Source organism: Aspergillus lucknowensis (genome assembly GCF_044049455.1).
Source record: "Aspergillus lucknowensis strain CBS 449.75 chromosome Unknown BJX67scaffold_1, whole genome shotgun sequence".
Lineage (NCBI taxonomy): Eukaryota > Fungi > Ascomycota > Eurotiomycetes > Eurotiales > Aspergillaceae > Aspergillus > Aspergillus lucknowensis.
This window is the reverse complement of record NW_027263545.1, coordinates 1,613,716-1,638,404: the sequence shown is the minus strand read 5'-3', so window position 1 is coordinate 1,638,404 and position 24,689 is coordinate 1,613,716. Positions and strand designations below refer to the sequence as shown.

Genomic DNA, 24,689 nt, shown 5'->3' with positions numbered 1-24,689 from the left:
CCTACGTTGAACTAGTGGTAGTCTACTTGGCGTGCCTTGCATACTGCCGTGCGTCGCATCTGCTTAATGGCTGGTATCATAGGGAAGTGTAGGCGTACTACCGAGTGGTTGGCCTCGGGGCTGGTCGTCACTGTGGACTACATCAAAAGAGTGCTTGACCCTCGCGGCCCCGAGGAGGGATTTAAGCGTCGCTGGCTAGACTGCGGATTGCAGATTCTAGAGCCAACCGCGCCAACGTTGCTTGAGATGGTCTCATATTCAGTCAAGGAAGAACGCTGAGGATGTAACCAAACCGCTGGGTGAGGCTGGCCCTGGAGGCTGATACATTTCACACTGAGTATCACTGCGCACATCGGATGCAGTTCTGACAAAAGTATCAACGCATTCTCACCCGTCTGCTCTTATGCCGAGGATCTGGGCTTGAATATGCTCCGGCTCCCTGCTCTATATTGGAGTGTATGGCTGCATTAATCCAGCGGCTCAAGATTCTCGAAGCCTCCAGTTGATGCTCAGGGCGTAACCCATCGGCACCATCCTACGACTATTCTAACCCTCGCATTGGACGGCTTTTCGGGCTGTTGAGAATCCACCTGACGGGATGTGTTAAAATTAGCCCTACTTGTGCCGAGCTGCGGTGGCTTTATCAACTCCCACGAAGAACCCCGCCGTCACGCTTTCCCCGCACATTGATGGTGAGGATCAAGTTGCACCAGGAAATCGCGTAAGCGATGGCATCTGGTACTATCTGGCTGATATCCAATACAGGGCCTCGCCTCCCAAAGGCTTCTGCCCAGCGCTGGGCTTCTGGAGGTGGTTCGGGTGGACACCCTGGGGCCTGGGGGCCGGGCTGCACCCCAAACTCGAGCAAACCACGGTGCCCGATTCTTGTGGATTGTCGAGATGATCATTTGCTGCCCTTTGCTGGAGGAGACCTTCCGCTTCCGAAGATCATCCAATCGTGCTATCCTCTATGGCTGATATAGGGTTCCGATGCTCCTTCGACAATATGAATCAACCCCCGGACCAACCCCTTCCCCATGAAGGCGATGAGGCTTTGGGCATCGACTCTGGGAAAGGACGCATGATTGTTCTGCGGCCGAGCCAGTCCGCCTCGTACGTTTGACCGCTGGGAGACTATGGTGCCGTGTATCGGTTATTCCCTGGATTCATAATGGTGCAGAAGGTGCAAGAGGGCGCAGATCCTGGTTTTTCCCTCTCGGTGAAATGATTTCCCTGATGACGCGAAGTCGAAAGCAGAATATCTGGGTCAATTGAAGAGTTGAGTGGACTCAAGAAGCCGTCCCAGCCACGAGAGACTGAGGACTACCTGAGGGAAGATCGCCTCAGGGGGAAGGAGAGCGTAATTTTGGGTCGTTCCCTTCAAGTGCCTGGACCTTTGGGTGGATCTCTGGCACATGATGATACCTGTGGTGGCCCCGGGGCTCCGTAATTTTGTGACGGCTTTCAAGTTTGAGCCACTCACAGTCCGTATAACTGTTACCGCCTGCGTTCCGTACCGTATTTTACCACACATAATTTCCCGGACCTGGTGGTGGCTCTTCATCCAGACGTCGACGTGGTTCTCGCCTCCTTGCAGCGGTTCAGGCGTCCTCATTATTTCTGCAGGACGCAACAACTTGAACCACAAAATCAAATGACCGATTCTGCATCGACTCCCTCTTTTCTTGTGGTGGTTAATCGTCTTTCGCGCCCTCACAGCGTCCTACTTTCAATTTCTTCTTCTAGATTCGCCCTCTCGTCTCCTTTTTAATACCCCGGATTTTAACCTAGTAATGCCTTGAGGAATCGCCTTTGTTTCTTTCCCACTGATATCTCCAACTTCATCTTCTTGCCTTTCATTTACCCTTTTTTTCTATATCTTTTGTATTTGATAGAACCATGCCGAAGAGTAATCGACCCGCTACCTCCGGTTACGCTCGTTTGGCCCAGGAGGAGGAAGATAGAGCTAACGACCCCTACGACTATTCGGATGACGATGACCTGTACCATACTTCAAGCGCAGTTAACCCCAACAGTACCCAATATGAGCCTATTTCGACTCGACACTCGATGCCGTCCGCGGCGACGCCTCCCGAATATCGACGGAGATCAAGCGGACAACACCGGCGAGGGCGGAGGAATTCCGGAGTGGACATAAAGGCGATCAATGCGCGCCTCGAGCGCTGGGCAGAGGAGATTGCGTCCAAATTCAAGATACACCGTGTTAGAGGGAAGACACTGGAGGAGGAGAAACTGGAAATCTATCACTCCGTTTTCCAACCCCCGAATGGCGTTCAACCGATCACGGCGGAAGAGCTGGACTCGGAAGAGGTAGAATTGGCCACGAGGTCGGCGCGAGAGGGATTTGAGGAGGTTGTGGAGAGCGTGAGACTGGCCATTGAGCTGGGCATGCACCCGCGAATGATCTCTCAAGGGAGCTCCGGGAGTTACTTTGCACGCAATAGTGAAGGCAAAGTGGTGGGAGTCTTCAAGCCCAAGGATGAGGAACCTTACGCATCCCGCAACCCCAAATGGACAAAATGGATTCATCGGAATCTGTTCCCGTGTTTCTTTGGACGCGCCTGCTTAATCCCAAATCTGTCCTACGTCTCAGAGGCGGCCGCCTATGTGCTCGATTCTCGCCTTCGCACCAATTTGGTTCCCTACACCGATATTGTGTGGCTGTCGTCGAAATCTTTTTATTATGATTTCTGGGATCGGAGAAAGGCCTGGATGGGTAAAAAGGCACTTCCCCCCAAAGCGGGTAGTTTCCAGGTTTTCCTTAAGGGTTACCGGGATGCCAATCTTTTCCTACGGGAACACCCATGGCCAGATCAGACAAATCCTGGATTCCGTGCTCAAGATGCTCCGAAGCGCAAGAAGAGGCCCTGGAACGAGGCTTGCCGGCCATCAGGGATACAGTCCGATGACGAAGACGAGGAAGAAGAGTACACCAATGGACATGCGCGCACGCCGTCTCCGCGGGAGGAGAGTAGGGAACAGCAGTTTCACTGGACGGAGAACCTTAAGCAGTCGTTCCGGGAAGAGCTGGAGAAGCTTGTAATCCTGGATTATATTATGCGGAACACGGATCGTGGGCTGGATAACTGGATGATCAAGATCGACTGGAAGACGGAGGAGGTCTCGATCGTTGCAGAACCCCCTAAGAAGAACGAACCTGAGCAAGATGATGACGATCATCTCGTTCCTCCACGACCAGTTTCGGTCACATCGGACCAGCCAGTTGCTCCATCGTATCCGTACCGAAGGCACGAGGCCATGGTCGCTGTGAGCCGTACAGGAACTCCATTAAACTCGCAGGAGCCCCAGGCAACCATCCACATCGGAGCTATTGATAACAGTCTGTCATGGCCGTGGAAGCATCCTGATGCCGTGCGTTCCATTTCCCCTAAGTGTTATCCCTTGCTAACAGGCTTTCAGTGGCGAAGCTTCCCCTTTGGCTGGTTGTTCTTGCCAGTCTCACTCATCGGACAGCCCTTCTCTCAGAAAACTCGAGACCACTTCCTCCCCCTATTAACTTCGACCGCTTGGTGGAGTGGTACACAGATGGCCTTACGACGCGTGTTTTCGCAAGATGATGACTTCAAGGAAAGCATGTTTGCCAGACAGATCGCGGTTATGAAGGGTCAAGCGTGGAATGTGGTGGAAACGCTGAAACAACCGGATCATGGTCCGCTGGAGCTCACGCGGAGAACACGTGTCTGCGTCTGGGATGATCTGGTAGACGTTCCTGTTGCCATTCCTCTTCGTGGACCGTCAACGGAAGCCCAGCGACGTAAGATCAGAGGATATGATGACCGCTTCGACCCGGACAATGAAGAAATGGACATCAGCGCCGCTATGTCTATGGCTGACCAAGACCTAATGGGCCTCGCATCCCCTCCGCGCGAACTACCTAACCCGAATCGCTTTGAGCTCTCACGCGGTCGGAACTCCCGTGACTCCGGGCGTCCTGAGACAGCCAGTACCACTGACTACGGATTCAGTCGCAACAGCGTTGATATACTCAGCCCAGGGAGGGTTAGCGATCAAAACTGGCCCTCGCTTCCTCCGCGCCCTGGTAACAAGCACCAGAAGAAGAGCTCAATATCCAGTGCGCGCGGCCAGTCACATCTGATTTGGAGCAGTGACGATCTCGAGGGCGACCTCGGATATGCAGCTGCCGAGGGCATGGAAGGAAACCAGCGCAAGGTAATTGTCGAACGGTTAGAGGCCGTCAAGAGTAAAAACCCCGTCTTCACCTGGTGCTAGCACTTATTTCTTTGCTTTTCTTATATGACATTTTGGCCATCCGTGTTTTCCATTAGGCATGAGGGCTGCTTCTTCTCACTTGGCCCTCCCATTACCCTCACCTCCATCCGCCGACCATCACCAAGGCTGCCCACATTATGACTTTATTATCTTCATCTCATTTTCATTTAGCGTCTCTGTTACGGCATGAGGAGTCCATTAGCTACTGGGAGTGGCTTTGGTTGGGAAAACCACCATGATGTTGTATTGTATATAGACGTATAGTATAGCCAGATTCTCTACTAATAATTGAAATCCCCGGAGGAATGGAATCATGCCTCACCGTAACCTGGCGATACACTTGAGTGAGAACGTGGTGCAAGAGCCGCTCCATGGGCGGGCGGTCTCGCCTGTCGTATCTTCGTTATCGGAATCTTTTCTTGGCATCGCCGTCGAGGCAACATGCGGCTGTTTCTTCTCACTCCCTCTCTTTAACTCTCTACTCTCTACTTCTCTCTCTTTCTTCACGAGCCTCACTTTCAGGTGGGAATCTCATTATAGACAGACCTCCACGCTAATAGCGTCCTTGCATTTCCTTCGACCACGCCGTGTGTTCCCCTCGCCTTCGAATCCTAACCCTTCCGATAAGGTCGCAGGGCAACCCCCACGGCCTGTATCGTGCCTCGAGATTTCCTCCATGCCTTCGGCCGTGCGATCCTCATATTCCTAGTTCTTTATTTGCTTTCACCACCCACATTTGAGCGTTTTACAACCCGTGTCTCGGACACCCGCAGGGACGGAGCCATGGCGTCCCGCGCCGCCATGTTTCTGGACCCTCGGGCCTACAAAAAGCAGCTCCAGAAGAATGGTAACGACCCAGACGCCTTTCCCCCGTGGCCGTTGTCCCCATATGGTCCGAGTCCTGCCCTTGGACTACCAGATGCACCCTGTCCCTCCCTTTCCTTGTCGTTCAGACGGTCCCCCACTCCCCCAGAGGACCCCGACGGATTGGATCTAGAAAGCTCACTTGTCCAAACATTAGGCCAACAGGGGGGAAACACTCAACAGCGTAGCGCTGCGCCTCCTATTTCTCCTCAGGGAACATCCTCCGTCGCTCACCGTCTACTCAGTCCTCAGCGTCCACCATCTGCCCACCGCGGCAGCTCGATTGGGCGATCGCAAGTCCCCTCTTCCGCCAGAACGACGAGCGCAAATCTCCCTCCCCGCACCGTGCCTCAGGTGGCCCCGGATATTGACGTGCAGTTCACAAATACGGCGGATCCGAGCGGGAGTGACGGCAAACGGAGCGTAGATTTGGTCGAGTCGGAGGATGACGTCGACTCGCGACATGCAAGCCTCATCGAGGACATGTATGGGGTTGAGCGACGTACGGGTACGCTTTATAAACGGTTAAAGTCGGACAAGAATTCGAGTCAGACAGTGAATAGAGGCCCTTTTACGGGCAGTAGCGGGCTCGGGGAGTACATGAAGGAGGATGAAGGGGAGAAGTCAAGTTCTGCTGCGATCACGCCGGACGTTGTTGATCTGACGCTTGGTAAGGGTCTGGATAGTTCTTTGGGGCGCTCGAAGTACATGCTAATAACTGGGACAACAGACACAGCTGGAAATAACGACGATGACGACCTTCAGGTCACTGGTTCAAACAATCTTAGCGTACAAAGAGTGTGCTATGGGAAGCTGGAGAATGCAATGGTCCAGGCAACATTGGTCCCTAAGCCAGACCCAAAGACACAAACGATTTTCGGAGACTCCGCGCACGACTGGCCTTCAATGAAACTTGGTGTGCATCGACAGGTTGGCCAGGAGAATAATCGGATCGACGTTTCTGATCCGCACGGGAAAGTGTTTGGCGCTGTTGATGCAAAGACAGCTGCTGTGATTGTGCCCCTCCTTGATTCTCCAGCGATGAAGGTGGACATTACTGCTCGACTGGATGTGCGGAAAAAGTTGCCTCATGAGGCGCCGTGGTCTCCTTGCTCGTCACTATACCGGGCATCCATCAACCTATATGGGCTCCGTCAAGACGCTGAAAGGGTCGGTAACCATCTTGGCCGAAACAATGTTTGGCTTGCGACGCCTTTCTCGGTAGAACAGGGTGTTCCGGTCTTCAACCCGCACGCTGAGAGGCGTCGTCTCCAAACATCTTGGGCCCCAACAGGAGCGCAACGGAGTAGGGTGGGAGTCAATTATGAAGTCCGGTCAGCCGAGGAGGTGACCGATGCGGTGATGAAGATGTTCGATCAGCTTCAAAGTGCCGACAACCTACCTGAGATGGAGCCTCCATCGCTTGTGACAACACCTTTGCTCCGCCACCAGAAACAGGCGCTCTGGTTCATGACTGAGAAAGAGAATCCGCGCAAGTTCGGGCCCAAGGAGGAGGACAACAATTCTCTTTGGAGAATTCAACATCGGTCAAACGGAGCCAAGCAATACCGAGAAATCATCAGTGGCATAGTGCTTGATGAAGAGCCACCTCAAAGCTTGGGCGGTCTCTTAGCAGACATGATGGGTCTGGGAAAGACCCTAAGCATTCTGTCCCTTGCCCTCTCGACGCTGAAAGAGGCTGGGGAGTGGGCGGAGATGATACCACCGCCTGATCTCGTCCGGAGTCTGCCTGGAATTCGCAACACGAAAACTACTCTTCTCGTGGTTCCTTTGAGTACCGTCAACAACTGGGTTTCACAGATCAAGGAACATTTGCAAGAAGGAGCACTTTCGGCATACGTTTTCCACGGGTCTTCTCGAACCACCAATGTTGACGAACTATCCAAGTATGACTTGGTGATTACCACGTACAGCATTGTCCTTAGCGAGCTTTCAGGCCGAGGCTCGAAACGAGCTGGTATGAGCCCGCTGATGAAGATGAACATGTTCCGCATCGTCTTGGATGAAGCGCATACGATTCGAGAGCAAAGCGCAGCCCAGACCCAGGCAATTTTCAAATTACATTCGCAGAGGCACTGGTCCGTCACGGGTACACCGATCCAAAACCGACTGGAGGATCTACTTTCAGTGACTAAATTCCTCGGCTTGTTCCCCTATGACGACAGAAGTCGTTTTGGCCTGTATATTCTGAGCCGATTCAAAACGGGCGACGCAACCGTCCTTGCTAGCCTTCGCGTGCTGGTAGACTCGTTCACGCTCCGACGAGTCAAGGACAAGATCGATCTCCCGGCGCGCCATGATAAGATAGTGATGTTGGACTTCACCGAGTCTGAGCGGCAGCTGCATGAATTCTTCCGGAAGGAATCGAACGTAATGATGCGTGTGATCGCTGGAGACGACAAGAAACAGATGAAGGGCCGGATGTACCACCACATCCTGAAGGCGATGATGATACTTCGGCAGATTAGCGCACACGGCAAAGAATTACTGGATAACGAGGAACGAGTGCGGATCAAGGGATTGAGTGTACAAGACGCCATAGACCTTGAAGAGGGACCGAGCGAAGGGCCTGGTGCAGCGGATAAAAAGGCGTACGAAATGTTTACGCTGATGCAGGAGTCGTCGGCCGATACCTGTGCCGTCTGCAGCAGACGCCTAGAGGAACCGAACGGCGAAACAAACGGAGCCGCGGCTCCCGGAAAGCCAGCGACCATTGCAATCGTTCTGCCCTGTCTCGATGTTCTGTGCCCAGACTGCTTCTCCGGCTCACAGCAGGCATTTGACAGTCAAACAGGCGGGGCAGGCACCTACGATATCAAGTGTAGTGTCTGTGACGGTTGGATCCCCGCGTTATACTCAACGATCACGACATCTGGACTGCAAGATTACTTGAATGAACAGGCTCAAGCGAAACATAGCCGCAAGCAAGCGAAAACACTGGGCGAGTATGAGGGTCCGCACACAAAGACGAAAGCACTCCTGTCCCATCTGCTCGACACGGCGGAGCAAAGCGCGAAACTTCCGGAGGGAGAACCCCCGATAAAGAGCGTTGTCTTCTCGGCTTGGACCTCACATCTAGATCTGATAGAGATTGCGCTCCGGGACCACGGCCTAACAGGCTTCACGCGGCTTGACGGGACAATGACACTGGCGGCGCGCAACAAGGCGCTGGATACTTTCCGCGACGACGACTCGATCACGGTTCTCTTGGCGACGATCGGAGCCGGCGGCGTTGGACTTAACCTGACCGCCGCGTCGCACGTATACATCATGGAGCCTCAGTATAACCCGGCCGCCGTGGCGCAAGCCATCGACCGAGTCCACCGCCTCGGACAGACAAGGGAGGTGACAACAGTGCAGTTCCTTATGAAGGAGAGTATCGAGGAGAAGATTTTCGAACTGGCGAAAAAGAAGCAGCAGTTGGCAGACATGAGCCTGAACCGGGGGAAGTTAGACAAGACGGAGGTTCAGGAGCAGCGCATGCGGGAGTACCGCAGTCTCTTTAAATGATTTATTCGCGCTTATATTTTCTACATTCTTGTATTGCGGGTTTTGGGTTGCATTGGCTTCATTCACATTGATACCCGGGGTCTTATATCATGTCATTCACCGTTCCATCTCATTTCCTTGCATCAGCTCGATTCACTAGAACAACAAAAGACACGACGCAAGTCAGCATAGCTACTGAATGAAAATTTCCATTCAAAGCCGGGAAAAGCACCTTTTGGGGGGAAACAGGGTAGCTCAACGCTCACCATAAATCCCCTTCTCAACAGCGCCCAAAACCCCTTCTAGCCTCCGCCTCAAAGCTCTCAATTCCTTCACCTTCCGATCCCTCACCTCCTCCGCCCCGCGCAACTCCACCCCCAACTCCCGTATCCGCCTCTCCTGCTCCGCCTCCGAAGACGCTATCCCCGGAAGCACGGAAATCAAATACTCAATCTGCTGCTCCTTGATCACAAGATCGCGCGCTAGCTCCCGCTGCCTCGCCGCAAATGTCCGCGGCGAGTCCGGGCGCGGTGGTAACGATGGATCAACCCCGCCCCCTTCCCCCGTCCCTGTCCCGGGGGCTGTCCCTGGACCTGGGCCTGGTGTTGTCGCCGCTCCACCTGTACCTCCCCCACCGGCGGGCGGGGAGGCCTGGGACGTGGTGCTGAGGATGGCGGCTGCGCTGGCGGGGATGGGCGGGTTCGTTGAGTTCTTTTGGATCTTTGCGAGGGCGGGAGCGGCTGTCGGATTGTCTGGTGGGGTTGCGGGGGAGTTGTCGTGGTATGTCGTTAGGTAGCCGATTGTTGCGTAGAATTGGGTTGCGAGCTGGGGGGGGTGTCAGGTCTCGTTTTGAGGTGTTGGGGGGATTCAAGAGAGGGGTGGGGGATACCTGGTCCAGGCATGTTTGGAGCTGCGTGAGGATGTCTGCCATTGTCCGTGTGATTGATGTGTGTTCTTTCTCTGCTCGTATACATTACTGGAATTTATGAAGTGAGAAGAACGAAAAGGTGTTGGGGGAGCTTATCTGATCTGATAGAAAGATCAGAGCCTCACCGCCCTGGAGCTCGAAGGAGCTTGATGCTTGACCCCAGAGCTCGAAGCCAACAACTCCAACAACTCCAACAACACTTCTACACCTCTGAAATGGAGAGAAAGAAATGAAGTCAACCCGCCCCTTCTTCACCCCCCTCTCAACCTCACACCCAATCCGAACTCCATCCCCCAGACAAGACGGACTTTACCCCCTTACCCGCCGCCTCTTCCAACTCCCCCCAGCCCCCGCACCACCCTCCCCCTCGCACACCGACCTCCCCTCCTTCCTCGCCTACGCAAAGCGCACAAACCTCCCCGAATCAACAACAACCTACCAAGGCACGCTCTACGAATACACCGTGCGGTCGCACCTCCGCAACGCTGGGTTCGCGCTGCACCGTGTCGGCGGCCGCTCCGACCTCGGCGTCGATCTAACGGGGACATGGCACGTGGGTTCGGATCCCGTGCTGGACCCGCCGATACGTGTGGTTGTGCAGTGTAAGGCGCTGAAGGCGAAGATTGGGCCGAATGTTGTGCGCGAGGTGGAGGGGGTTGCGGCGCGGTATTCGCGGGTGCATTCGCGGGCGGTTTCTTCGAAGGGAGGGTATGCGGGTGTGCTTGTTGGTCCGCGGGAAGCGACGAGGGGCGTTCGGGAGGCATTGGGGCGGAGTGGGATGCCGCTTGTTTGGATGATGGTTGGGTGGGATGGAGTTTTACGGCAGGCTTTGTGGAATGCGCGGGTGGAGGGGTTGGGGCTGGGATTGGGTGGGTTGGGGGTTGAGGTTGTGTATCCGGGTGATCTTTCTGATCCTGAGTCTGGGTCTGATGCTGGGCAAGCTGGGACGGAGAGGAAGGAGGTTAGATTGACGTGGGAGGGGAGGGAGGTGCAGACAATGGATGAGGTTGAAGATGGGATGCGACGGGCGGAGGAGCAGTGGATAGCGAAATGGGAGGGGAGGGGTTTGGGAGATATATCGCCGGAAGTTGTGTTGGATGCCGTGGAGAGAGTACTGCCAGGGACGAGGCCACTGATGATATCCGAGGAGGAGAGGGATATCGTGGTGAAGCACTTGCGCTCAACCTGACCCGAGCTGACTGGGTTGCTGTGTAATATCATGAAGACATGTAAGATATCCATAGAGTATATAATGGAGATGCAACTGGGTATCTGTCCTACACCGTATCGCGCCAAAAGCAAACCCAAACAAGAAAACCAACAGCCATGTGCTAACCCTGCATTGTCGACCAGAAATAGTTGGAATAGAAGAATCGCGAAAACTTGGGATCCAAATTGACGACATGCACATCGCCTTTGCGACTATTGCGGATAACAGCCTTGGTGAAATTGCCCGACTCGTCGGCCTCGATATCGATACCCAGAGCGCGGTAGATTTTCAACCGCAGCCTAACACCGTTAGTTGGGAAAGCGAGCCCCGAACCCAATATCTAGGGGGAACATACAGAATGGCATCCTCAGCCTCCCTCTCTCTCCGCGTTGTCTCATCACCCTCAATACCCTGTGCCTCCAAATCCGCCAATCGCTCCTTCAGCATCTCAAGCTCACTCTCAAGGCGCTCGCTCTCAATCTCCAGCTCAGACGCGGCTTTGGCAATGCGGAACTTCTTCGTGTCCAGCTCGACCATCGCGGCGGCGTGTTTGCTCGCGTCGTGTGCGGCGACGGCTTCTTCGTGCTGGGTATTCAGGGCTTGGAGATGGCGTGAGAGTTTCCGGAGGGACGATTCGGCCTCGCGCGCGCGCAGGTCGCGCGATTGCTGGAGGGTCGTGAGGGAGTCATTGATGCGGGAGACGGCCTGCTTGTCCGGTTGGATGTTGAAGTTGCCGATTGTGTGGTGGATGAGCTGGGGGGTTAGCATTTATTCACGCGATGTTTGCGACGAGAGCTTACAGTTGCGGGGTTCTCGTCGAGCAGCATGGTGACTGACTGGAAGGGGTGTATTGTATGGGAAAGAAAAGAGACAGGCAGAGCGATGAAGCTCTTCGCAGGTGAGGGGGAGTAATTTATTTCTGTAATACCAATACCGTTGGGCGGGCAACAGCCACAGGGGCACGTGCACCGCCTTGCCTCGCGGTGATGGAGCTGCCTGTTTTCTTGACATCACTCGCGCTCCGACGGAGGACAAATCGAGACTCTTGCTTTGAATTAAGATACAGTGTGGATCTGGAGTTTCTATCAGAAACATGACTTCTTCAAATCTACCTTGTTCGTGTCTCCTCGCCCCGAAGCTGGTTAAGATTTGAGAGCTCCCTACTGACCAGTCCAGATGCCGCGGACGCTGAAAGGTCTTCGAATCAACCCACGATACCACGGAGGAATGCTGACAGAGAGTAGTCCGCTGAAACCAGCGGAGCTCCAGGTTCTCCGCTCCCAGTACGAAAAAGAAGGCGACTATGTCGGTGTCCAAACCAAGTTCAACTATGCATGGGTATGGCCCTCCGTTACAAAGCAAGTCCCGTGTGTGGATTGAGGTTGATAGTCCAGGGCCTGATTAAATCAAACGCTCGAACCGAGCAACAAGAAGGCGTCCGTCTGCTCTCCGAAATCTTTCGTGCCGCCCCTGAACGCCGCCGCGAGTGTCTCTACTACCTGGCCCTGGGCAACTACAAGTTGGGCAACTACGGAGAGGCCCGTCGCTACAACGACCTCCTCATCGACAAGGAGCCCGGGAATCTGCAGGCAGCCAGTCTCCGGACGCTGATCGACGACAAGGTGAACCGCGAGGGACTGGTGGGGATTGCCATCGTCGGCGGGCTGGCCCTCGCCGCGGGGGTGGTGGGAGGGATGCTGTTCCGGGGGCAGCGGCGATAAGCAAAAGAAGTAAAGAAAAATATCTAGGTGGTGGAGCTGTATATATGACGATGACGATGACGATGACGACGATGATATCCGTCTCTCACTCTGCTCTTGATTTCGTTGTTTGCTTGGTCGTGTGAGTGTTTGCGGGCTGTTGGCGTGTCATACATACCTTATTCTTGGGCGTTTCTCGACCGGACGAGAGGCGGGATGCAAATAATAATGCTAATCTTCTTCCAGCTTGAGATACATTCTCTGGAGTAAATGTAGAGTAACGATATTGTTGTCCTTTAAGGCCGTTGATCGACTGCGCCACAGCCGAGGCCTCTCGAACGTCATCCAAATAATCCAGATTCGTTTGCTGTTTCTCCATCCTTCTGGAACTCATTCATCATTCACTGCCTTGGACCTCTTTTTCTTTCACAGAATTCAGCCCTGCGCTTTGTCCGCATCGGTCTCATTGTGCAGAGCAAGATGACCCTATCAGCTGGTGCTTGACCAGTCTTCAAATCATGAACAATACCCTTATTGCCTGACTGATTCGCCTCATTCAAGTATCTCGTTTCGACCCCTCTTCTCCTCCTAGCCTTGCATTCCTCTCTCTCGCCTTATCTCACCCTCCATCTCCTTCTGTCAAGGCTCTACACCGTTTCCTTCCATCATGGCGGACGTCGATTCCTGCGACCGCATCATCTGTCACGCCTGCGACCATGTATGGCCCCGCAGCCAACATGGGCTTGACTGTCCGCACTGCGGCTCGGATTTCACAGAAATCGTCCGTATTTCCTGGTTTATCTTATTATCACCTCAAGACTAATACGCACAGATCGAAATCCCCCCCGATACAGACCCCGAGCCTGAACCCCCACACCCCGACCCTCCGGAAGCTTACCCAGGCCATCGGTCGCCTTCCCCTCCTCCAGTCAACCCATGGACAGATCACAACCCGTGGGCACATTTAGACGACGACGACGATACCCACGGATGGGACACAGGCCCTAGAGTCGTGCATCGATCATTTCAATCCCCCAACGGCGCCTATACCTTCCACGGCACGATAAGAACACACGGTTTGCCACCCCGCAGAGTACCAGGCGCGCGGGGAGAAGCGGCCATCGATCCGATGATGCAGGGCCTGGAATCGTTCTTTCAGAGTATTAATGGACTTGACCGGGAACGTGCTGCTCGTACACAGCCCAGATCGCCGCGCCCTCCGGACGCTGCTTTTGGGTTGCCACCACCCCGGGCGACTTACCATCAACCGCCGGGCGGGTTGTTCCCCCGTGACGCGGATGGGCCTCAACCGATGAACTCGCCGTTGCGGAGTTTGGGAGAGTGCGTATCCTTCCTTCTTTTGTCCAAGCGACTTTATCTAACAGCTGTAGTATTCTCGAACTGTTACAAACCAACGTCGGACAGCCACAACCAGGGGGCCCGAATGTGCGTATCGTGGCTGGAGGAACGCCCCTGGCGCTTATCTCGGCGTTACTGAACATGGGCCGCAATGGTGATGCGGTCTACTCCCAGGAAGAGCTGGATCGGGTCATATCGCAGCTGGTGGAGCAGAACGGGAACCACAGTGCCGTTCCCCCGGCGGCTGAAGATGCCATCCAGGCTCTGCCGAAAAAGCCGGCCGACGCAGAGATACTTGGCCACGAGGGCAAGGCCGAGTGTTCGATCTGCATGGACTCTGTCAAAGTGGGCGACGAGGTCACCGTGCTACCGTGTACACATTGGTTCCATCCTCAGTGTATCGAGATGTGGCTCAACCAGCACAACACATGCCCGCACTGTCGACGCGGGATCGACCCAACGGCCTCGGACGCGACAACCACAGCGCCGTAAGTGCGCTCCTAACCAGGCTTGCGCATTAGACTGATCGCTGACGATCGCTCTTGCTTTCGTGCAGATCCGAAGGGACCTCTGAGCGGACACGGCGCTCGCACTCGCTGTCCGGGTCGAGTGCGTATCAATCATACACCTCTGACGAAGACCAGAGATCACGACACAGCCGCGGCGAAGGATCCGGGGGATGGGCTGGATGGGTCCGCAGCCGACTAGGCGGGGGAAGTTAATGCCCATTTCTTTTCTTTCCTTCTTTCCTCCTTTTTTTTTTTTTTTTTTTTTGTTTAATCCTTTTGGACGTACTTTCTAGCCTGAGTATCCAAAGCATAGACAAGCCTGTACAGAAAACGGGCCCACGACGTGATGATAGGGAGGGCAATCTTGTATGAATGACCAACTACCGAGTATCCAAAATCCATTCCCCGCATACAAACAGCCTTATTGCTTCATCTTCCTCCAACCTCACTACCCCGCCATGAAGACTCTCTTTAGAAACGCCGTCATTGTCTCCCCTTTCCAGGCCACCAGTCTCCTCGTCGAAGACGATCGCATCGTCTACATCGGCTCCGAACACGATGCCCCCGCATCAGATAAAAAGGTCGACCTCGCCGGCCGCCGAGTCCTCCCAGGCTTCATAGACGGGTGCTCCCCTTTTCCCTCATTCTTTAGACGAAGTCCTCACTAACAGCACAGCCACATGCACCTCCTTCTCTTCGGCTCCTCGCTCTCCAAAATCGACCTCTCCCACTGCAAATCCCTCGCCGACATCCGCGCCGCCATCCGCGCCGGCGCACAGAGCCGCCCCAACGCGCCCCGCCTCTTCTGCAGCGGCTGGATGCACTCGATGACAGGGAACAAGGCACTGTCCAGCATGCTCGACGACCTCGACCCGCGGCCCATCTTCATCGACGCAAAGGACCTGCACTCGGCGTGGTGCAATTCCGCTGCGCTCCGCGAGCTGGGCGTCGACGCTTCGACGCCTGATCCGGAGGGCGGGGAGATCGCGCGCGATGAGATGGGGCGGCCGTCCGGGTTACTTAGTGAGTCTGCGGCTGTGACGATTGTCTGGCCGCATGTTGCGCGGGTGGCGAGCGCGGCTGAGAAGTTGGGGTATGTGCGTGATGCGGTGCGCGCGTACAATGCGGCCGGGTACACGGGGATGGTTGAGATGGCGACGGACGAGAATGTGTGGAGTGCGCTCTGCGAGCTGCGGGGACGCGAAGAGCTCCCGATTCGGCTGGCGATGTATTGGCTTATTACCCCTGCTGCGACGGAGGAGGAGGTCCTGGCGCAGGTTGATCGGGCGATTGCGCTGCATGCGTTGTATAGCCGGGAGACGTCGCCGGATTTCCGCATCGCGGGGATCAAGGTGATCTGTGATGGGGTTGTCGATGCGTGCACGGCGGCGCTCCTGCAGCCGTATAGCAGTCTCCGTACCGTTAGCTCTCCAGAGCCGCTCTGGGAGCCGGGGATCCTCCGGAAAGCCGTGCAGCGCGCTGACGCGGCGGGTCTGCAGTGCGCACTGCATGCCATCGGCGACGCAGCGGTGCGGCTTGCCATCGACACGCTGGAGACCGTCGCACCCAGAAGGAACGGGGGAGCAGGAGCCTCACTCTCTCGGCGCCACCGCATCGAGCATCTCGAGCTTACCTCGCCCGGCGACGCGGCGCGGCTCGCGGCGCTTGGTATAACAGCCAGTATCCAGCCTGTCCATGCGGACCCGGCCATCCTGCGCGCGTGGCCGCGCCTCCTCGGCGCAGAGCGGTGCCGCCGTGCGTTTGCGTATCGGGAGTTCCACGACCATGGGGCTAAACTGGCTATTGGCACGGACTCGCCGACGGCGCCGCATCTCCCGTTCAGGAACCTGTACACGGCGACGACGAGGCGGTCCGCGCGGGAGCCGGAGTCGACGGAGACGGTGAATCCGGAGTTTGCGTTGACGCTGCTGCAGGCTGTGTCTGCGGCGACGGCGGGTTCGGCGTACTCTTGCTTCGCGGACGATGTGACGGGGTCCCTGGAGGTCGGGAAGAAGGCGGATTTTGTGGTTGTTGAGATGGACTGGGATGCGGAGAGGTTGTTGGACGCCCGGGTTTGCGAGACTTATTTTGGTGGGAAGCGTGTGTTTCCCGAGTCTGAAGACTAACTACTGTATATCTGAATATTATGCCATGCCATTTGAATATAGAACTGCCAGACTACCTCGGACCTAGGTACGATGCAAGCCCTCCAAGTACCCACCAACGCTCCCCAGAATCTCGTCCAGCACACCAGCAAGCCACTCGAAATCGCTAACCTCGAGGTAAACCTGCGCACTCAGCCGTATATACATCCACTCTCCATGCGAGAAGACCGGCACGAACGTCCCCTTCGCGACCATCTGCTCCTCCATCCACAGCGAGAGACCAGATACATCAGCCTTCCACACATACAACACCCCTTCTTCCCCAACCCGCGGAGCAGACTCAGAAGCAGATAAAACCCGCACAGGCAACCGCACGTTGCTCATCGCACACCCCAACCCTCCCTCCTCGCCACGCACAGCCCTCAGAACATCCGTCCCCAAATGCGCAGCAACAACCTCCCCGCCCTCCAGCGCCAGCCTCTCAATATACGCATGGATCCTCTCCTCCCCGCCGCAGACGTCCTGCCGGAACTCCAATGCGGCAGGGACACATGCATACGCCGAGTCGTCTGCTGTCCCCACGAAATCGAAGAGCGTCACGAAGGGCGAGGTCCCTCGGTCCGGGAAGACGGAGGAGAAGTCTTCTTCTTCGCCCTCTTCACCTCCGGACGGCGAGGGAGGGACGTATCCCCAGGATGTTGGGAGGGACGTCCGGATGAGGTGGTGGTGGCGGGCTGCGACGTAGAAGAGGGCACAGGAGCGGGGGGTGAAGAGCCACCTACCATTACATACAAGTTAGTATCCATCCATCCATCCATCCATCCATCCATCCATCCATCCATCCATCCATCCATCCATCAGTCTTGCAAAGGAAGAGAGAGAAAGAGAGAAAACGGGGGGAGGGAGGGAGGGATACTTATGACAATTACTCGTAAAGAAATCCGGGTCCAACCTCCCCAAATCCAGCTTCAGCTGTCCCACGCCATGCGCGCCATCAACGAGACTCAGCACGCCCAGTTCGCGACACTCACCAATAAGCTCCTCAAACGGCATCCTCATGCCGGGGTTACTCACAATCGTCTCGAAGATCGCCAGGCGCGGTCTGAGCCCTGACCTCCTGACCTCCTCGACCGTCTCGCTGAACCTACGCACCAACTCCCGTTCCCCCCCATCAGCAAGCGGGAACGTGTACTTCACCCGTCGAATCTGGATCCCCGGGTGCGCCTCGCGCAGGGCGTAGAGGGTGCGCGCGATACCGCCGTAGACATAGTCGAAGTAGATGACTGCGTCGCCGGGGGAGAGGGTGTTTGTGAAGATGAGGTTGTGCAGGACGGTGTTTACGGCTGTTGTTGCGTTCTTGACGAGGACGCAGTTGGTCACGGGGGCGTTGAGGAGGGACGCGAGGGCGGCGCGCGAGGCGTCGACCAGCTTGGGCTGGGTGTAGCGGAAGAAGACGTCTGGTTGGCGCTCGAGGGCGTCTTGGACGGAGCGTTGGGTGTTCTGGACTTGGTATGGGAATGCGCCGAAGGAGCCTGCGGTGCTGGTTAGGATATGGGCAGATAGTGGGTTGTGGAGGAGATGGACCGTGGTTGAGGTTTCGGTAGTTTGGGTCGATGAGGAAGTGCTTCTTCATCGGGTGTCCGAAGGGGGTGAGAGAGGCCATTGTGAGGGAGAGAACATTCAGAGAATCGGTATAGATTTGAGGACAAGACCATGAGGGGCAGCTTCGCTTTATACAAAACCATGCAGCGAATACGACGGAGATGCGATGATTCGCGGTGTGAGTGGGGAATACATGCCAATCCACGCCCTTTCATTGACCAAGCATCCTATTAGGACAGAGTACAAACATCGTCATTATTCACCGTTTGCCCTTCTTGCGAGGCGCAACCACCTTGAACGCCGCGCTGCTCGTATCCTCCTCGCGATTGGTATTCGACGAGCCCTTCTTCGCCACTTCGCTCCACCCGCCACCATTCTTCTGCTCCAGAGCGCCTGTCGAGACAGACTCCACAATGCCCTTGTCGGCCAGCTTGCGGCGCCGGATGAATTCCTCCGCGAACCGTCGACCATCCAGCGTCTGCGAGTTGGCGTACACCGAGTCTGAGATGATTTCCGCCTCAGCGGGGAGGAGGAGGAGCTGCTGCACAAAGTCGTCGACTAGTCAAGTTAGTTTGATGTCTTCGTTATATTAGAGGTGGGGCGGCATACCGTTGATATTGCTGTTGAGTCCCTTTCCCAAGGTCAACTTGGACCACTTGGTGAACTCCTCCATGGCCCGGCTTGGGTTCGCAGATGATGTGTTGACAGACAGAGCTCGAGGTGCCGCACTAACCGCGGTCACTGGTTTCGGTCGTACGGGTGATCCTGCAATGGGAACAGGGCCGCTAGTAGAGCGTGGGCCCAGAGGTGCGGAAGGAGGGGCTTTGGCCTTGCCGCTAGCACCAACAGTGGTCCACGCACCAGTAGCAGCGCTAACAGGAGACGCAGCAGCAGGCGCCTTGCTAGCCAAATCTGCATATCGTTTTCCTGCGGAAGAGGGTGCAGGTGAGGGCGCCACAGTGCTGTGAGTTGCCAACGCCGCCGCAGCCGCCGCAGCGCGCTGCTTACGAGCCTCCTCTTCCTTCTGGATCTGCGCCAGGGTCTTCTTGGTTGTGGCAGTAGTGGTAGTTGCGCCCTTGTGGTTCCACACGGAGCTTGACGATGTAGGGGTTGCAGGGGATCCAGAGCTGGCCCAATTAGCGGTCGATGGCAAACCAGGAGCATGCTGTGCCTGTGCCTGGCTGAGACGTTCCTGTTCGGCGAGAAGCTGTGCGCGGCGAGCGGCTGCTGCCAGTTCCTCCCTCTGTGCCGCCTTGCGTGCCTCGGCTTCCTGGATCTCCTTCAAGGACGGACCCTTAGGCAGCTCATTCACTTCTTTGGCCCATGGAGCAATTGATGTGGTGGGAGCCTCGACGGGCGTTTGAGTCTGAGAACGAGAGTTGGCGGCGAGGGATTCGGCCACGTTCTGACGGTTACGCTGCGCTGCCGGTGCGGGGAGCGGCGAGGCAGAAGGGGGAGGAGGGAATGGCTGAGGCATGGATAAGTCGCCCTTGGTAGCCCACGCAGCTTCACTAGAAGCCTGTGCCTGTTGCTGCTTCTTCTGCTCCTGTTGCTCCTGCTCCTGTGCCGCCTTCTGGACCTGCTGAGAAAGGGTGAGAACTGGCTCCTCGCTCACAGCTAGAGTTGTTGCAGCTTCTTGAAGGGTTTGCTCGAGACCTTCTGCTTGACCAGTCGCGGTAGCTGGATGCGTGGGCAAACCCTCGGCAGTTCGCAAACCGAATTCGCCTTCCTGCGCTCTCAACGCGTGAAACTGACGCAGTCTTTCCTCGCGGGCGTGCTGGTCAAACAAGCTATCCCCGTGGGTAGCGTCGAATTGCTCTTGCTCCTGTTGCAGCCGCGCCCGATCTTGTAGCATCGACGCTACCTGTGGGTTCTGAAAAAGGCTGTCGCGAGCTGCGAAGGATGTCGGGCTGCCGAATGCGAAAGGGTCGGGCCGGGCATTGACATTGAGGCGGTCAAGAAGAGTAGGGAGCTGATCTTGACTGCTGTTTAAAAAATCAGTCCCAATCATCTGAGGGCCGACGTTAGGTAAAGGGTTCGATCTCAGGGAGCCGGCAGCGTCAAAGAAACCGGAGCCAGCAGGCTGTTGTTGTTGTTGTTGCTGCTGCTGTTGCATGGGACCCTGGATTGGAGAAGGCTGAAAACCACTTGGTGAGGCGATGCTGCCAAAGCTAGGTTGACTGTGAAGACTATGGGCACTAGAATGGTGCTGGAGCTGAGGTGGATGAATGCCATGCGGCACTCCGCTGGGGAATGTCATCTGCTTCATCAGGGCCTGCTGTTGCGCAAGATGCTCCTTCTGCCGCGCCATAAGATACTGCTCCTCTTGCTTCCTACGCTCGAGGGCGTTCTGTTGCTCGGCCGTCAGAGTGGTACCAAAACTGGGGAAGCTCCCAGGGAACGGAGGTTGTGCATTGCCAGTGGTCGCGGCTCCTCCCCAATTAGGCCCCGACGGCTGGGGGCCGTGGGGTATGCCAATCTGGGGAACCAGGAATGGCTCTCGCGAGTTACCGATACGTCGCACCAACTGCGCCAGTGGCTCAAATTCGGGGTCTTCCAGCTTTCTGATCTGTAGGTCTGGACTGAAAAAGCCCGCCTTAAACCAATCGTGCATCTCCAATCCAGTCCAGGGTCCTTGCACGTTGCCCTGCGGGTCGCGGTAGATCCAGCGCATTCGATCGGGCATCACCATCGTTCGCTGCTGGGCAGCAGGAACGGAGCCGCCGGTGCTTCCAGGAGCTTGGCCCTGTTGCCCTTCGAGACCCATGGAAGCCGGAATCGAGCCCACTGCAGAAACCGGAGTATGCGAGGTGGATGTTGTCGTCGGAGCCGGGTGGCCAGAGGTGTCTGCATGGATGTCTAATCCGGTTAGAACTCGTTCTTCAAGGCGATTCATATCATATTAGAGGGCAAAAAACTCACCCGCTGGCTGCGTCTCATCAAGACTTCCCAACTCTTGCCTCGTCTGGTCGCTTTGAATCTGTTCTTGCATCGCCTGTGGAAAGAGTGAACCCAGCTTGCTGGAGCGGCCAATGCTCCCAGTGCCCGATATTCCAGCATGAGGGCTGAAAAGTCCACCGCCTCCCAGTGTCGACAGATTCGGGGATTGAAGGTCAGCCATGGAGCCGAAGATTGGGTCGCCAAAGCCACCCGCAAATGCAGACCTTTCCTTAGTCGGGGTGCCAACCGCTCCACTAGACGGCCATCCCGAGCCACCGCCGAGAGACGAAAGGCCACCCAGGCCACCTAGGTTGCTGAAGCTTCTGTTCCCCGTAACACTAGATGATTGACTGCGATCGGCCGACGGTAGATCGATTCCGGATCCCACACGACGCATGGAACTGAGCGCGGTCGACTCGCGTAAACCACTGAGTCCAGGGTGGTTAGTACTCTGAATATCGGAGCCATCGGTGTCCACGTCGTCGGCGTCTCCTCTATCGCCATGCGGGCTTTGATATGGGTTTGTGTTGGTCGGGCTCGTAGGTTCGTGGCCTTGGACGTTCGGAGTCGGGTTGCGAGAGTTTTCGTGGCTCTGCATCAGTTCACGGAAACCGGGGATGCTAGACGTCATTCCAAATGCAGAGAACCCAAGCTGATCTGCAGCTTGAGAGGGGGTGCTGACTTCCTGAGAACCCCCCAGGGCCGCACTCCCACTGCGAGGCCCGTCAGAGAACGGGTTTGTTTCACTGCGCCCAGTGCGCGTCTTCAACGTCTCACCCCACGGGGATTGTGATCGGTTTTCAGCTTCGGTTTCACCCAGACGTTCTAAGCTACTCAATGATGGCTGCTCCTGGATAGATGGAATATCCTCTAAGCTATCCTTCGAGAACAGGCCCTTCAGCCGACTCTCTCCACGTACACTGCCTAACCCAGGCCTCTTTTCGGTGGTCGGAGTTGGTCCAGCGCTGGCAGAGCCCAAGGAGAACGCCCCGAAAGCCCCCATTGGCGAAAAGTTGGCACTCTGTGAAGCTGAGGGCCAGGGAGAAGTTGAACTAGGCGGTCCCACGGGATTCGTAGAGCTACGCTTCAAAGAACCAAAGGGAGAAGAAGTCTCCGTAACCTCTCGGCCCTGGGTTTCCTTTTCTTTCTCTTCCCATTTGGAGACAGACGTAGAATCTCGAAAATCGGTTTTGCGACGTAGGAGGGACGGGGGCGGAGTGGAGGTATTGGGCTCGTCACGGAAAAAGCGGGAGCCGCTTGTTGTGGGAGACATGGAGTTCGTCGTAGACTCGCCGGTTTCTCGACGCCTCGCGCCCGGCCTTACCGAACTTGGAGATGAAGTATTGTAAGTATTCGGGTTGCCCTGCGAGTAGGAGACCGAAGTTCTGCGCCCCGGTCCCCCGGTTCCTGTGCTTTCCTTCGAAGCGTTTGTTGGTGGCGGCTTCAGCGGAGAGTTGACCGAGACAGAAAACGTCTACACGCGTTAGCACGGCTCCTCGGAATAGCATGCCATGATAGGTAAAGAAGGTCAGAAAAGGAAACGGTAGAAAAACATACCTCTTTCTCATCCTCCGTCATTTCCACCAGGCCCAAAGGCTCGACTTGTCCTCCGTGCTCCCAACACACCTCGGGTCCTGTTGGGTTATCCTTATGGTCGTCCCGCTTTCCCCAAACTCCGTTCGCCGAAGGCGATTCTATATGAGGATTCCAGTCGGCGACAAAATAATCCGTAACATTTTTACTCAAAGCCCCAGTCTCCCGCTGAGCCTTATACAGATCGAGAAGCTGGTCTTTTGAGTAGCGTGTATCCCCGGGCGCCCCGTTGCGTGTCATGCTCGAAGGAAGATTTGAAGGCATATGCGAAGGATAGGTACCGCCGGTCGGAGTTGTAGCGGACATTGGTTCTCGAGTATGAGAAGGGTTCGTGGCAACTGAGGGACGACGGAAAGTTTGTGTTGCTCCATTCATGCGGGTGCGAGACCTAAACGATGCGTTTGTTAGCCTGGAAAACGTTGTGATGCGATATGATGATGGTTGCAGCTGCAAAGAGGGTAGCAAACGGGACTGGGGAGAAGTACCATTCTCCACTAGGAGTTCCATCACCTCTTCTGCTTGAGGGATCTGGGTTGTTGCCAGCGGCGGCGGAAGCGAAACTCGAAGGGAGTGGCGTCGGCATAATGGCGTAGATGGCTTGCTAAATGACAATGAATGGCAGCGGAGGTGTCGATGGGGGGAGGAAGGAGGGGTAAATAATAACAGTTCAAGCTATAGCAGAGTCAGAAGCTGCCACGAAAGCAGTGTTGCGAGTGTGAGGGAGCAAATCAATTGCACAGACGTGGGAGACCACGACAAGCATAAGGGCGGAGAACCCGCAAGCTGGACGGGGAAGAGAGGAGCCAGTGGGCAAAGGGGGAAGGGAAAGCAAAATAATGGACAGTTTCACGTACCTTCTGTGGCAGAGATTCTGGAGGCGGATAGCGGGAGTGATGAGGTCAAAGTCGAGACGAGAGAAGAATACTAGACGATCCAAGTCGAGATCAGAAGAAGATCTGGAGAGGCTTGAAGTTCCTGAGAAAAATGAAGAGGCTGCGGCGAATGAACTAGGGCCGTGGCAATAGCCGCGAAGGTACCGTCGACGTCAGGTATTATTCACACTGGGGCGAGCATGATGTCCCTTCGCCGCAGGCTGGGGTTCAGAAACGTTTGACCTGAAATTTATGGCCTGCCACAAACACGCACACACAAACGAGTCCTCCCCTGGCAAAGCTGCGCGGCGAATCCCACCAACCACCAGTGAATCTGATCATAGGCATGTAGATGGTCTATTACCTTCTAGAACCAGGATAAGCTCTTGAGTTATCGACATTAGACTCTTCATAGGCCTTCAGCCAAAAGTTACATAAGAGCTTCATCGACCCTTGGAAACAGTGAGTGGGTTTAACCTGCCGCCAAACGGACATCGTGGTAATGCCACGCGTGGAAGCCACTGGTGGTGCAAACGCAACCTCAAACACTGCTTTCTCGACATGTCGCTTCGTCTACGGGACGTCTCTTATTCTTGTCAGGAACCTCGACAGATACAACGGAGGAGACCCCGAGTGATTGTTCGCTTTGCGTCGAAAAGACACAGGCAACAAGCAGCTCCTCCACGCCTCATCTAGAGGGTCCGGCCTAGAACGACAGGCCTAACCTGCGCGCATGATATTCGGCACTTAATGTTGACGGAAACCGCATTTGGTTTCATTCGATCTAATCTCTGCAAAAGTCTTGAGCACTCGGAGACGGACGACAAAGCAGCCTTGCTGGTGGTGATGGTGCCACACTACCACACCCGTATGCCAGAGGAAACCATAGGATGCAAATATCCGATTGTCCTGCAGTCTCCAAGTTGTTCTGCTCAGAATCCACGAACTCAACGCGATCGGCGATGGCGAGGAGGACCTGGAATGTATTTGACATGCCATCTCCGCAATCCAGGCCCAGCCTCTGTGTACACCTTGCAGCCCTATCCCTGACGCGTTCTGCAACCCTTTATTGAAAACTGGACGCGTCGGTCCCATGAAGCACCGTTACCCTTTGAAAACGGCTGCGGTCAACGCTGCCTTGTTCGGTGTATGTTCGAGTTACATTTCCAGCGCCCAGGATTATCATATTATCCGTCGAGGGGACGATCCATGATTGTTTTTTTTT

At 55.7% G+C, this 24,689-nt stretch overlaps 9 protein-coding genes across 9 annotated transcripts; 5 read left to right on the top strand and 4 right to left on the bottom strand.

The window, feature by feature from the left end:
• Positions 1-1,899: 1,899 nt before the first annotated feature.
• Positions 1,900-8,667, top strand: BJX67DRAFT_369327 (SNF2 family N-terminal domain-containing protein; the record flags this gene model as incomplete). Its single annotated transcript, XM_071030749.1, has 9 exons — positions 1,900-3,393; positions 3,442-4,236; positions 5,107-5,806; positions 5,867-7,527; positions 7,561-7,775; positions 7,806-7,896; positions 7,930-8,208; positions 8,248-8,454; positions 8,494-8,667. The coding sequence occupies 9 exons, from the start codon at positions 1,900-1,902 to the stop codon at positions 8,665-8,667; spliced, it is 5,616 nt and encodes a 1,871-aa protein (XP_070891810.1).
• Positions 8,668-8,901: 234 nt separating this feature from the next.
• On the bottom strand, positions 8,902-9,577 carry BJX67DRAFT_376614 (med21 domain-containing protein; the record flags this gene model as incomplete). The annotated part of the gene is made up of 2 exons (XM_071031912.1): positions 8,902-9,471; positions 9,536-9,577. The coding sequence occupies 2 exons, from the start codon at positions 9,575-9,577 to the stop codon at positions 8,902-8,904; spliced, it is 612 nt and encodes a 203-aa protein (XP_070891809.1).
• Positions 9,578-9,803: 226 nt separating this feature from the next.
• Positions 9,804-10,763, top strand: BJX67DRAFT_376613 (uncharacterized protein; the record flags this gene model as incomplete). The annotated part of the gene is made up of 1 exon (XM_071031911.1): positions 9,804-10,763. The coding sequence occupies one exon, from the start codon at positions 9,804-9,806 to the stop codon at positions 10,761-10,763; it is 960 nt and encodes a 319-aa protein (XP_070891808.1).
• A 57-nt stretch (positions 10,764-10,820) lies between these two features.
• BJX67DRAFT_340512 (kinetochore Spc24 family protein) lies at positions 10,821-11,629 on the bottom strand. The gene is made up of 3 exons (XM_071027797.1): positions 11,585-11,629; positions 11,140-11,537; positions 10,821-11,083 (listed from the first exon to the last, which is right to left on the bottom strand). Exons 1-3 carry the CDS (start codon positions 11,609-11,611, stop codon positions 10,906-10,908), a joined length of 603 nt encoding a protein of 200 aa, XP_070891807.1. The 5' UTR covers positions 11,612-11,629; the 3' UTR covers positions 10,821-10,905.
• Positions 11,630-11,796: 167 nt separating this feature from the next.
• Positions 11,797-12,774, top strand: BJX67DRAFT_340509 (mitochondrial fission 1 protein). The gene is made up of 4 exons (XM_071027796.1): positions 11,797-11,899; positions 11,961-11,979; positions 12,029-12,122; positions 12,179-12,774. The coding sequence occupies exons 1-4, from the start codon at positions 11,878-11,880 to the stop codon at positions 12,503-12,505; spliced, it is 462 nt and encodes a 153-aa protein (XP_070891806.1). The 5' UTR covers positions 11,797-11,877; the 3' UTR covers positions 12,506-12,774.
• On the top strand, positions 12,775-14,596 carry BJX67DRAFT_340506 (putative RING finger domain protein). Its single transcript, XM_071027795.1, has 4 exons — positions 12,775-13,265; positions 13,317-13,825; positions 13,876-14,331; positions 14,400-14,596. The coding sequence occupies exons 1-4, from the start codon at positions 13,152-13,154 to the stop codon at positions 14,563-14,565; spliced, it is 1,245 nt and encodes a 414-aa protein (XP_070891805.1). The 5' UTR covers positions 12,775-13,151; the 3' UTR covers positions 14,566-14,596.
• A 10-nt stretch (positions 14,597-14,606) lies between these two features.
• BJX67DRAFT_340503 (amidohydrolase) lies at positions 14,607-16,483 on the top strand. Its single transcript, XM_071027794.1, has 2 exons — positions 14,607-14,977; positions 15,029-16,483. Exons 1-2 carry the CDS (start codon positions 14,721-14,723, stop codon positions 16,476-16,478), a joined length of 1,707 nt encoding a protein of 568 aa, XP_070891804.1. The 5' UTR covers positions 14,607-14,720; the 3' UTR covers positions 16,479-16,483.
• On the bottom strand, positions 16,484-18,148 carry BJX67DRAFT_340500 (putative aminotransferase family protein (LolT)). The gene is made up of 3 exons (XM_071027793.1): positions 18,042-18,148; positions 17,374-17,989; positions 16,484-17,235 (listed from the first exon to the last, which is right to left on the bottom strand). The coding sequence occupies exons 1-3, from the start codon at positions 18,118-18,120 to the stop codon at positions 16,542-16,544; spliced, it is 1,389 nt and encodes a 462-aa protein (XP_070891803.1). The 5' UTR covers positions 18,121-18,148; the 3' UTR covers positions 16,484-16,541.
• Positions 18,110-23,525, bottom strand: BJX67DRAFT_20591 (uncharacterized protein). Its single transcript, XM_071025514.1, has 6 exons — positions 23,447-23,525; positions 23,078-23,264; positions 22,557-22,980; positions 20,982-22,473; positions 18,669-20,918; positions 18,110-18,617 (listed from the first exon to the last, which is right to left on the bottom strand). Exons 2-6 carry the CDS (start codon positions 23,173-23,175, stop codon positions 18,319-18,321), a joined length of 4,563 nt encoding a protein of 1,520 aa, XP_070891802.1. The 5' UTR covers positions 23,176-23,264; positions 23,447-23,525; the 3' UTR covers positions 18,110-18,318.
• Positions 23,526-24,689: the final 1,164 nt, after the last annotated feature.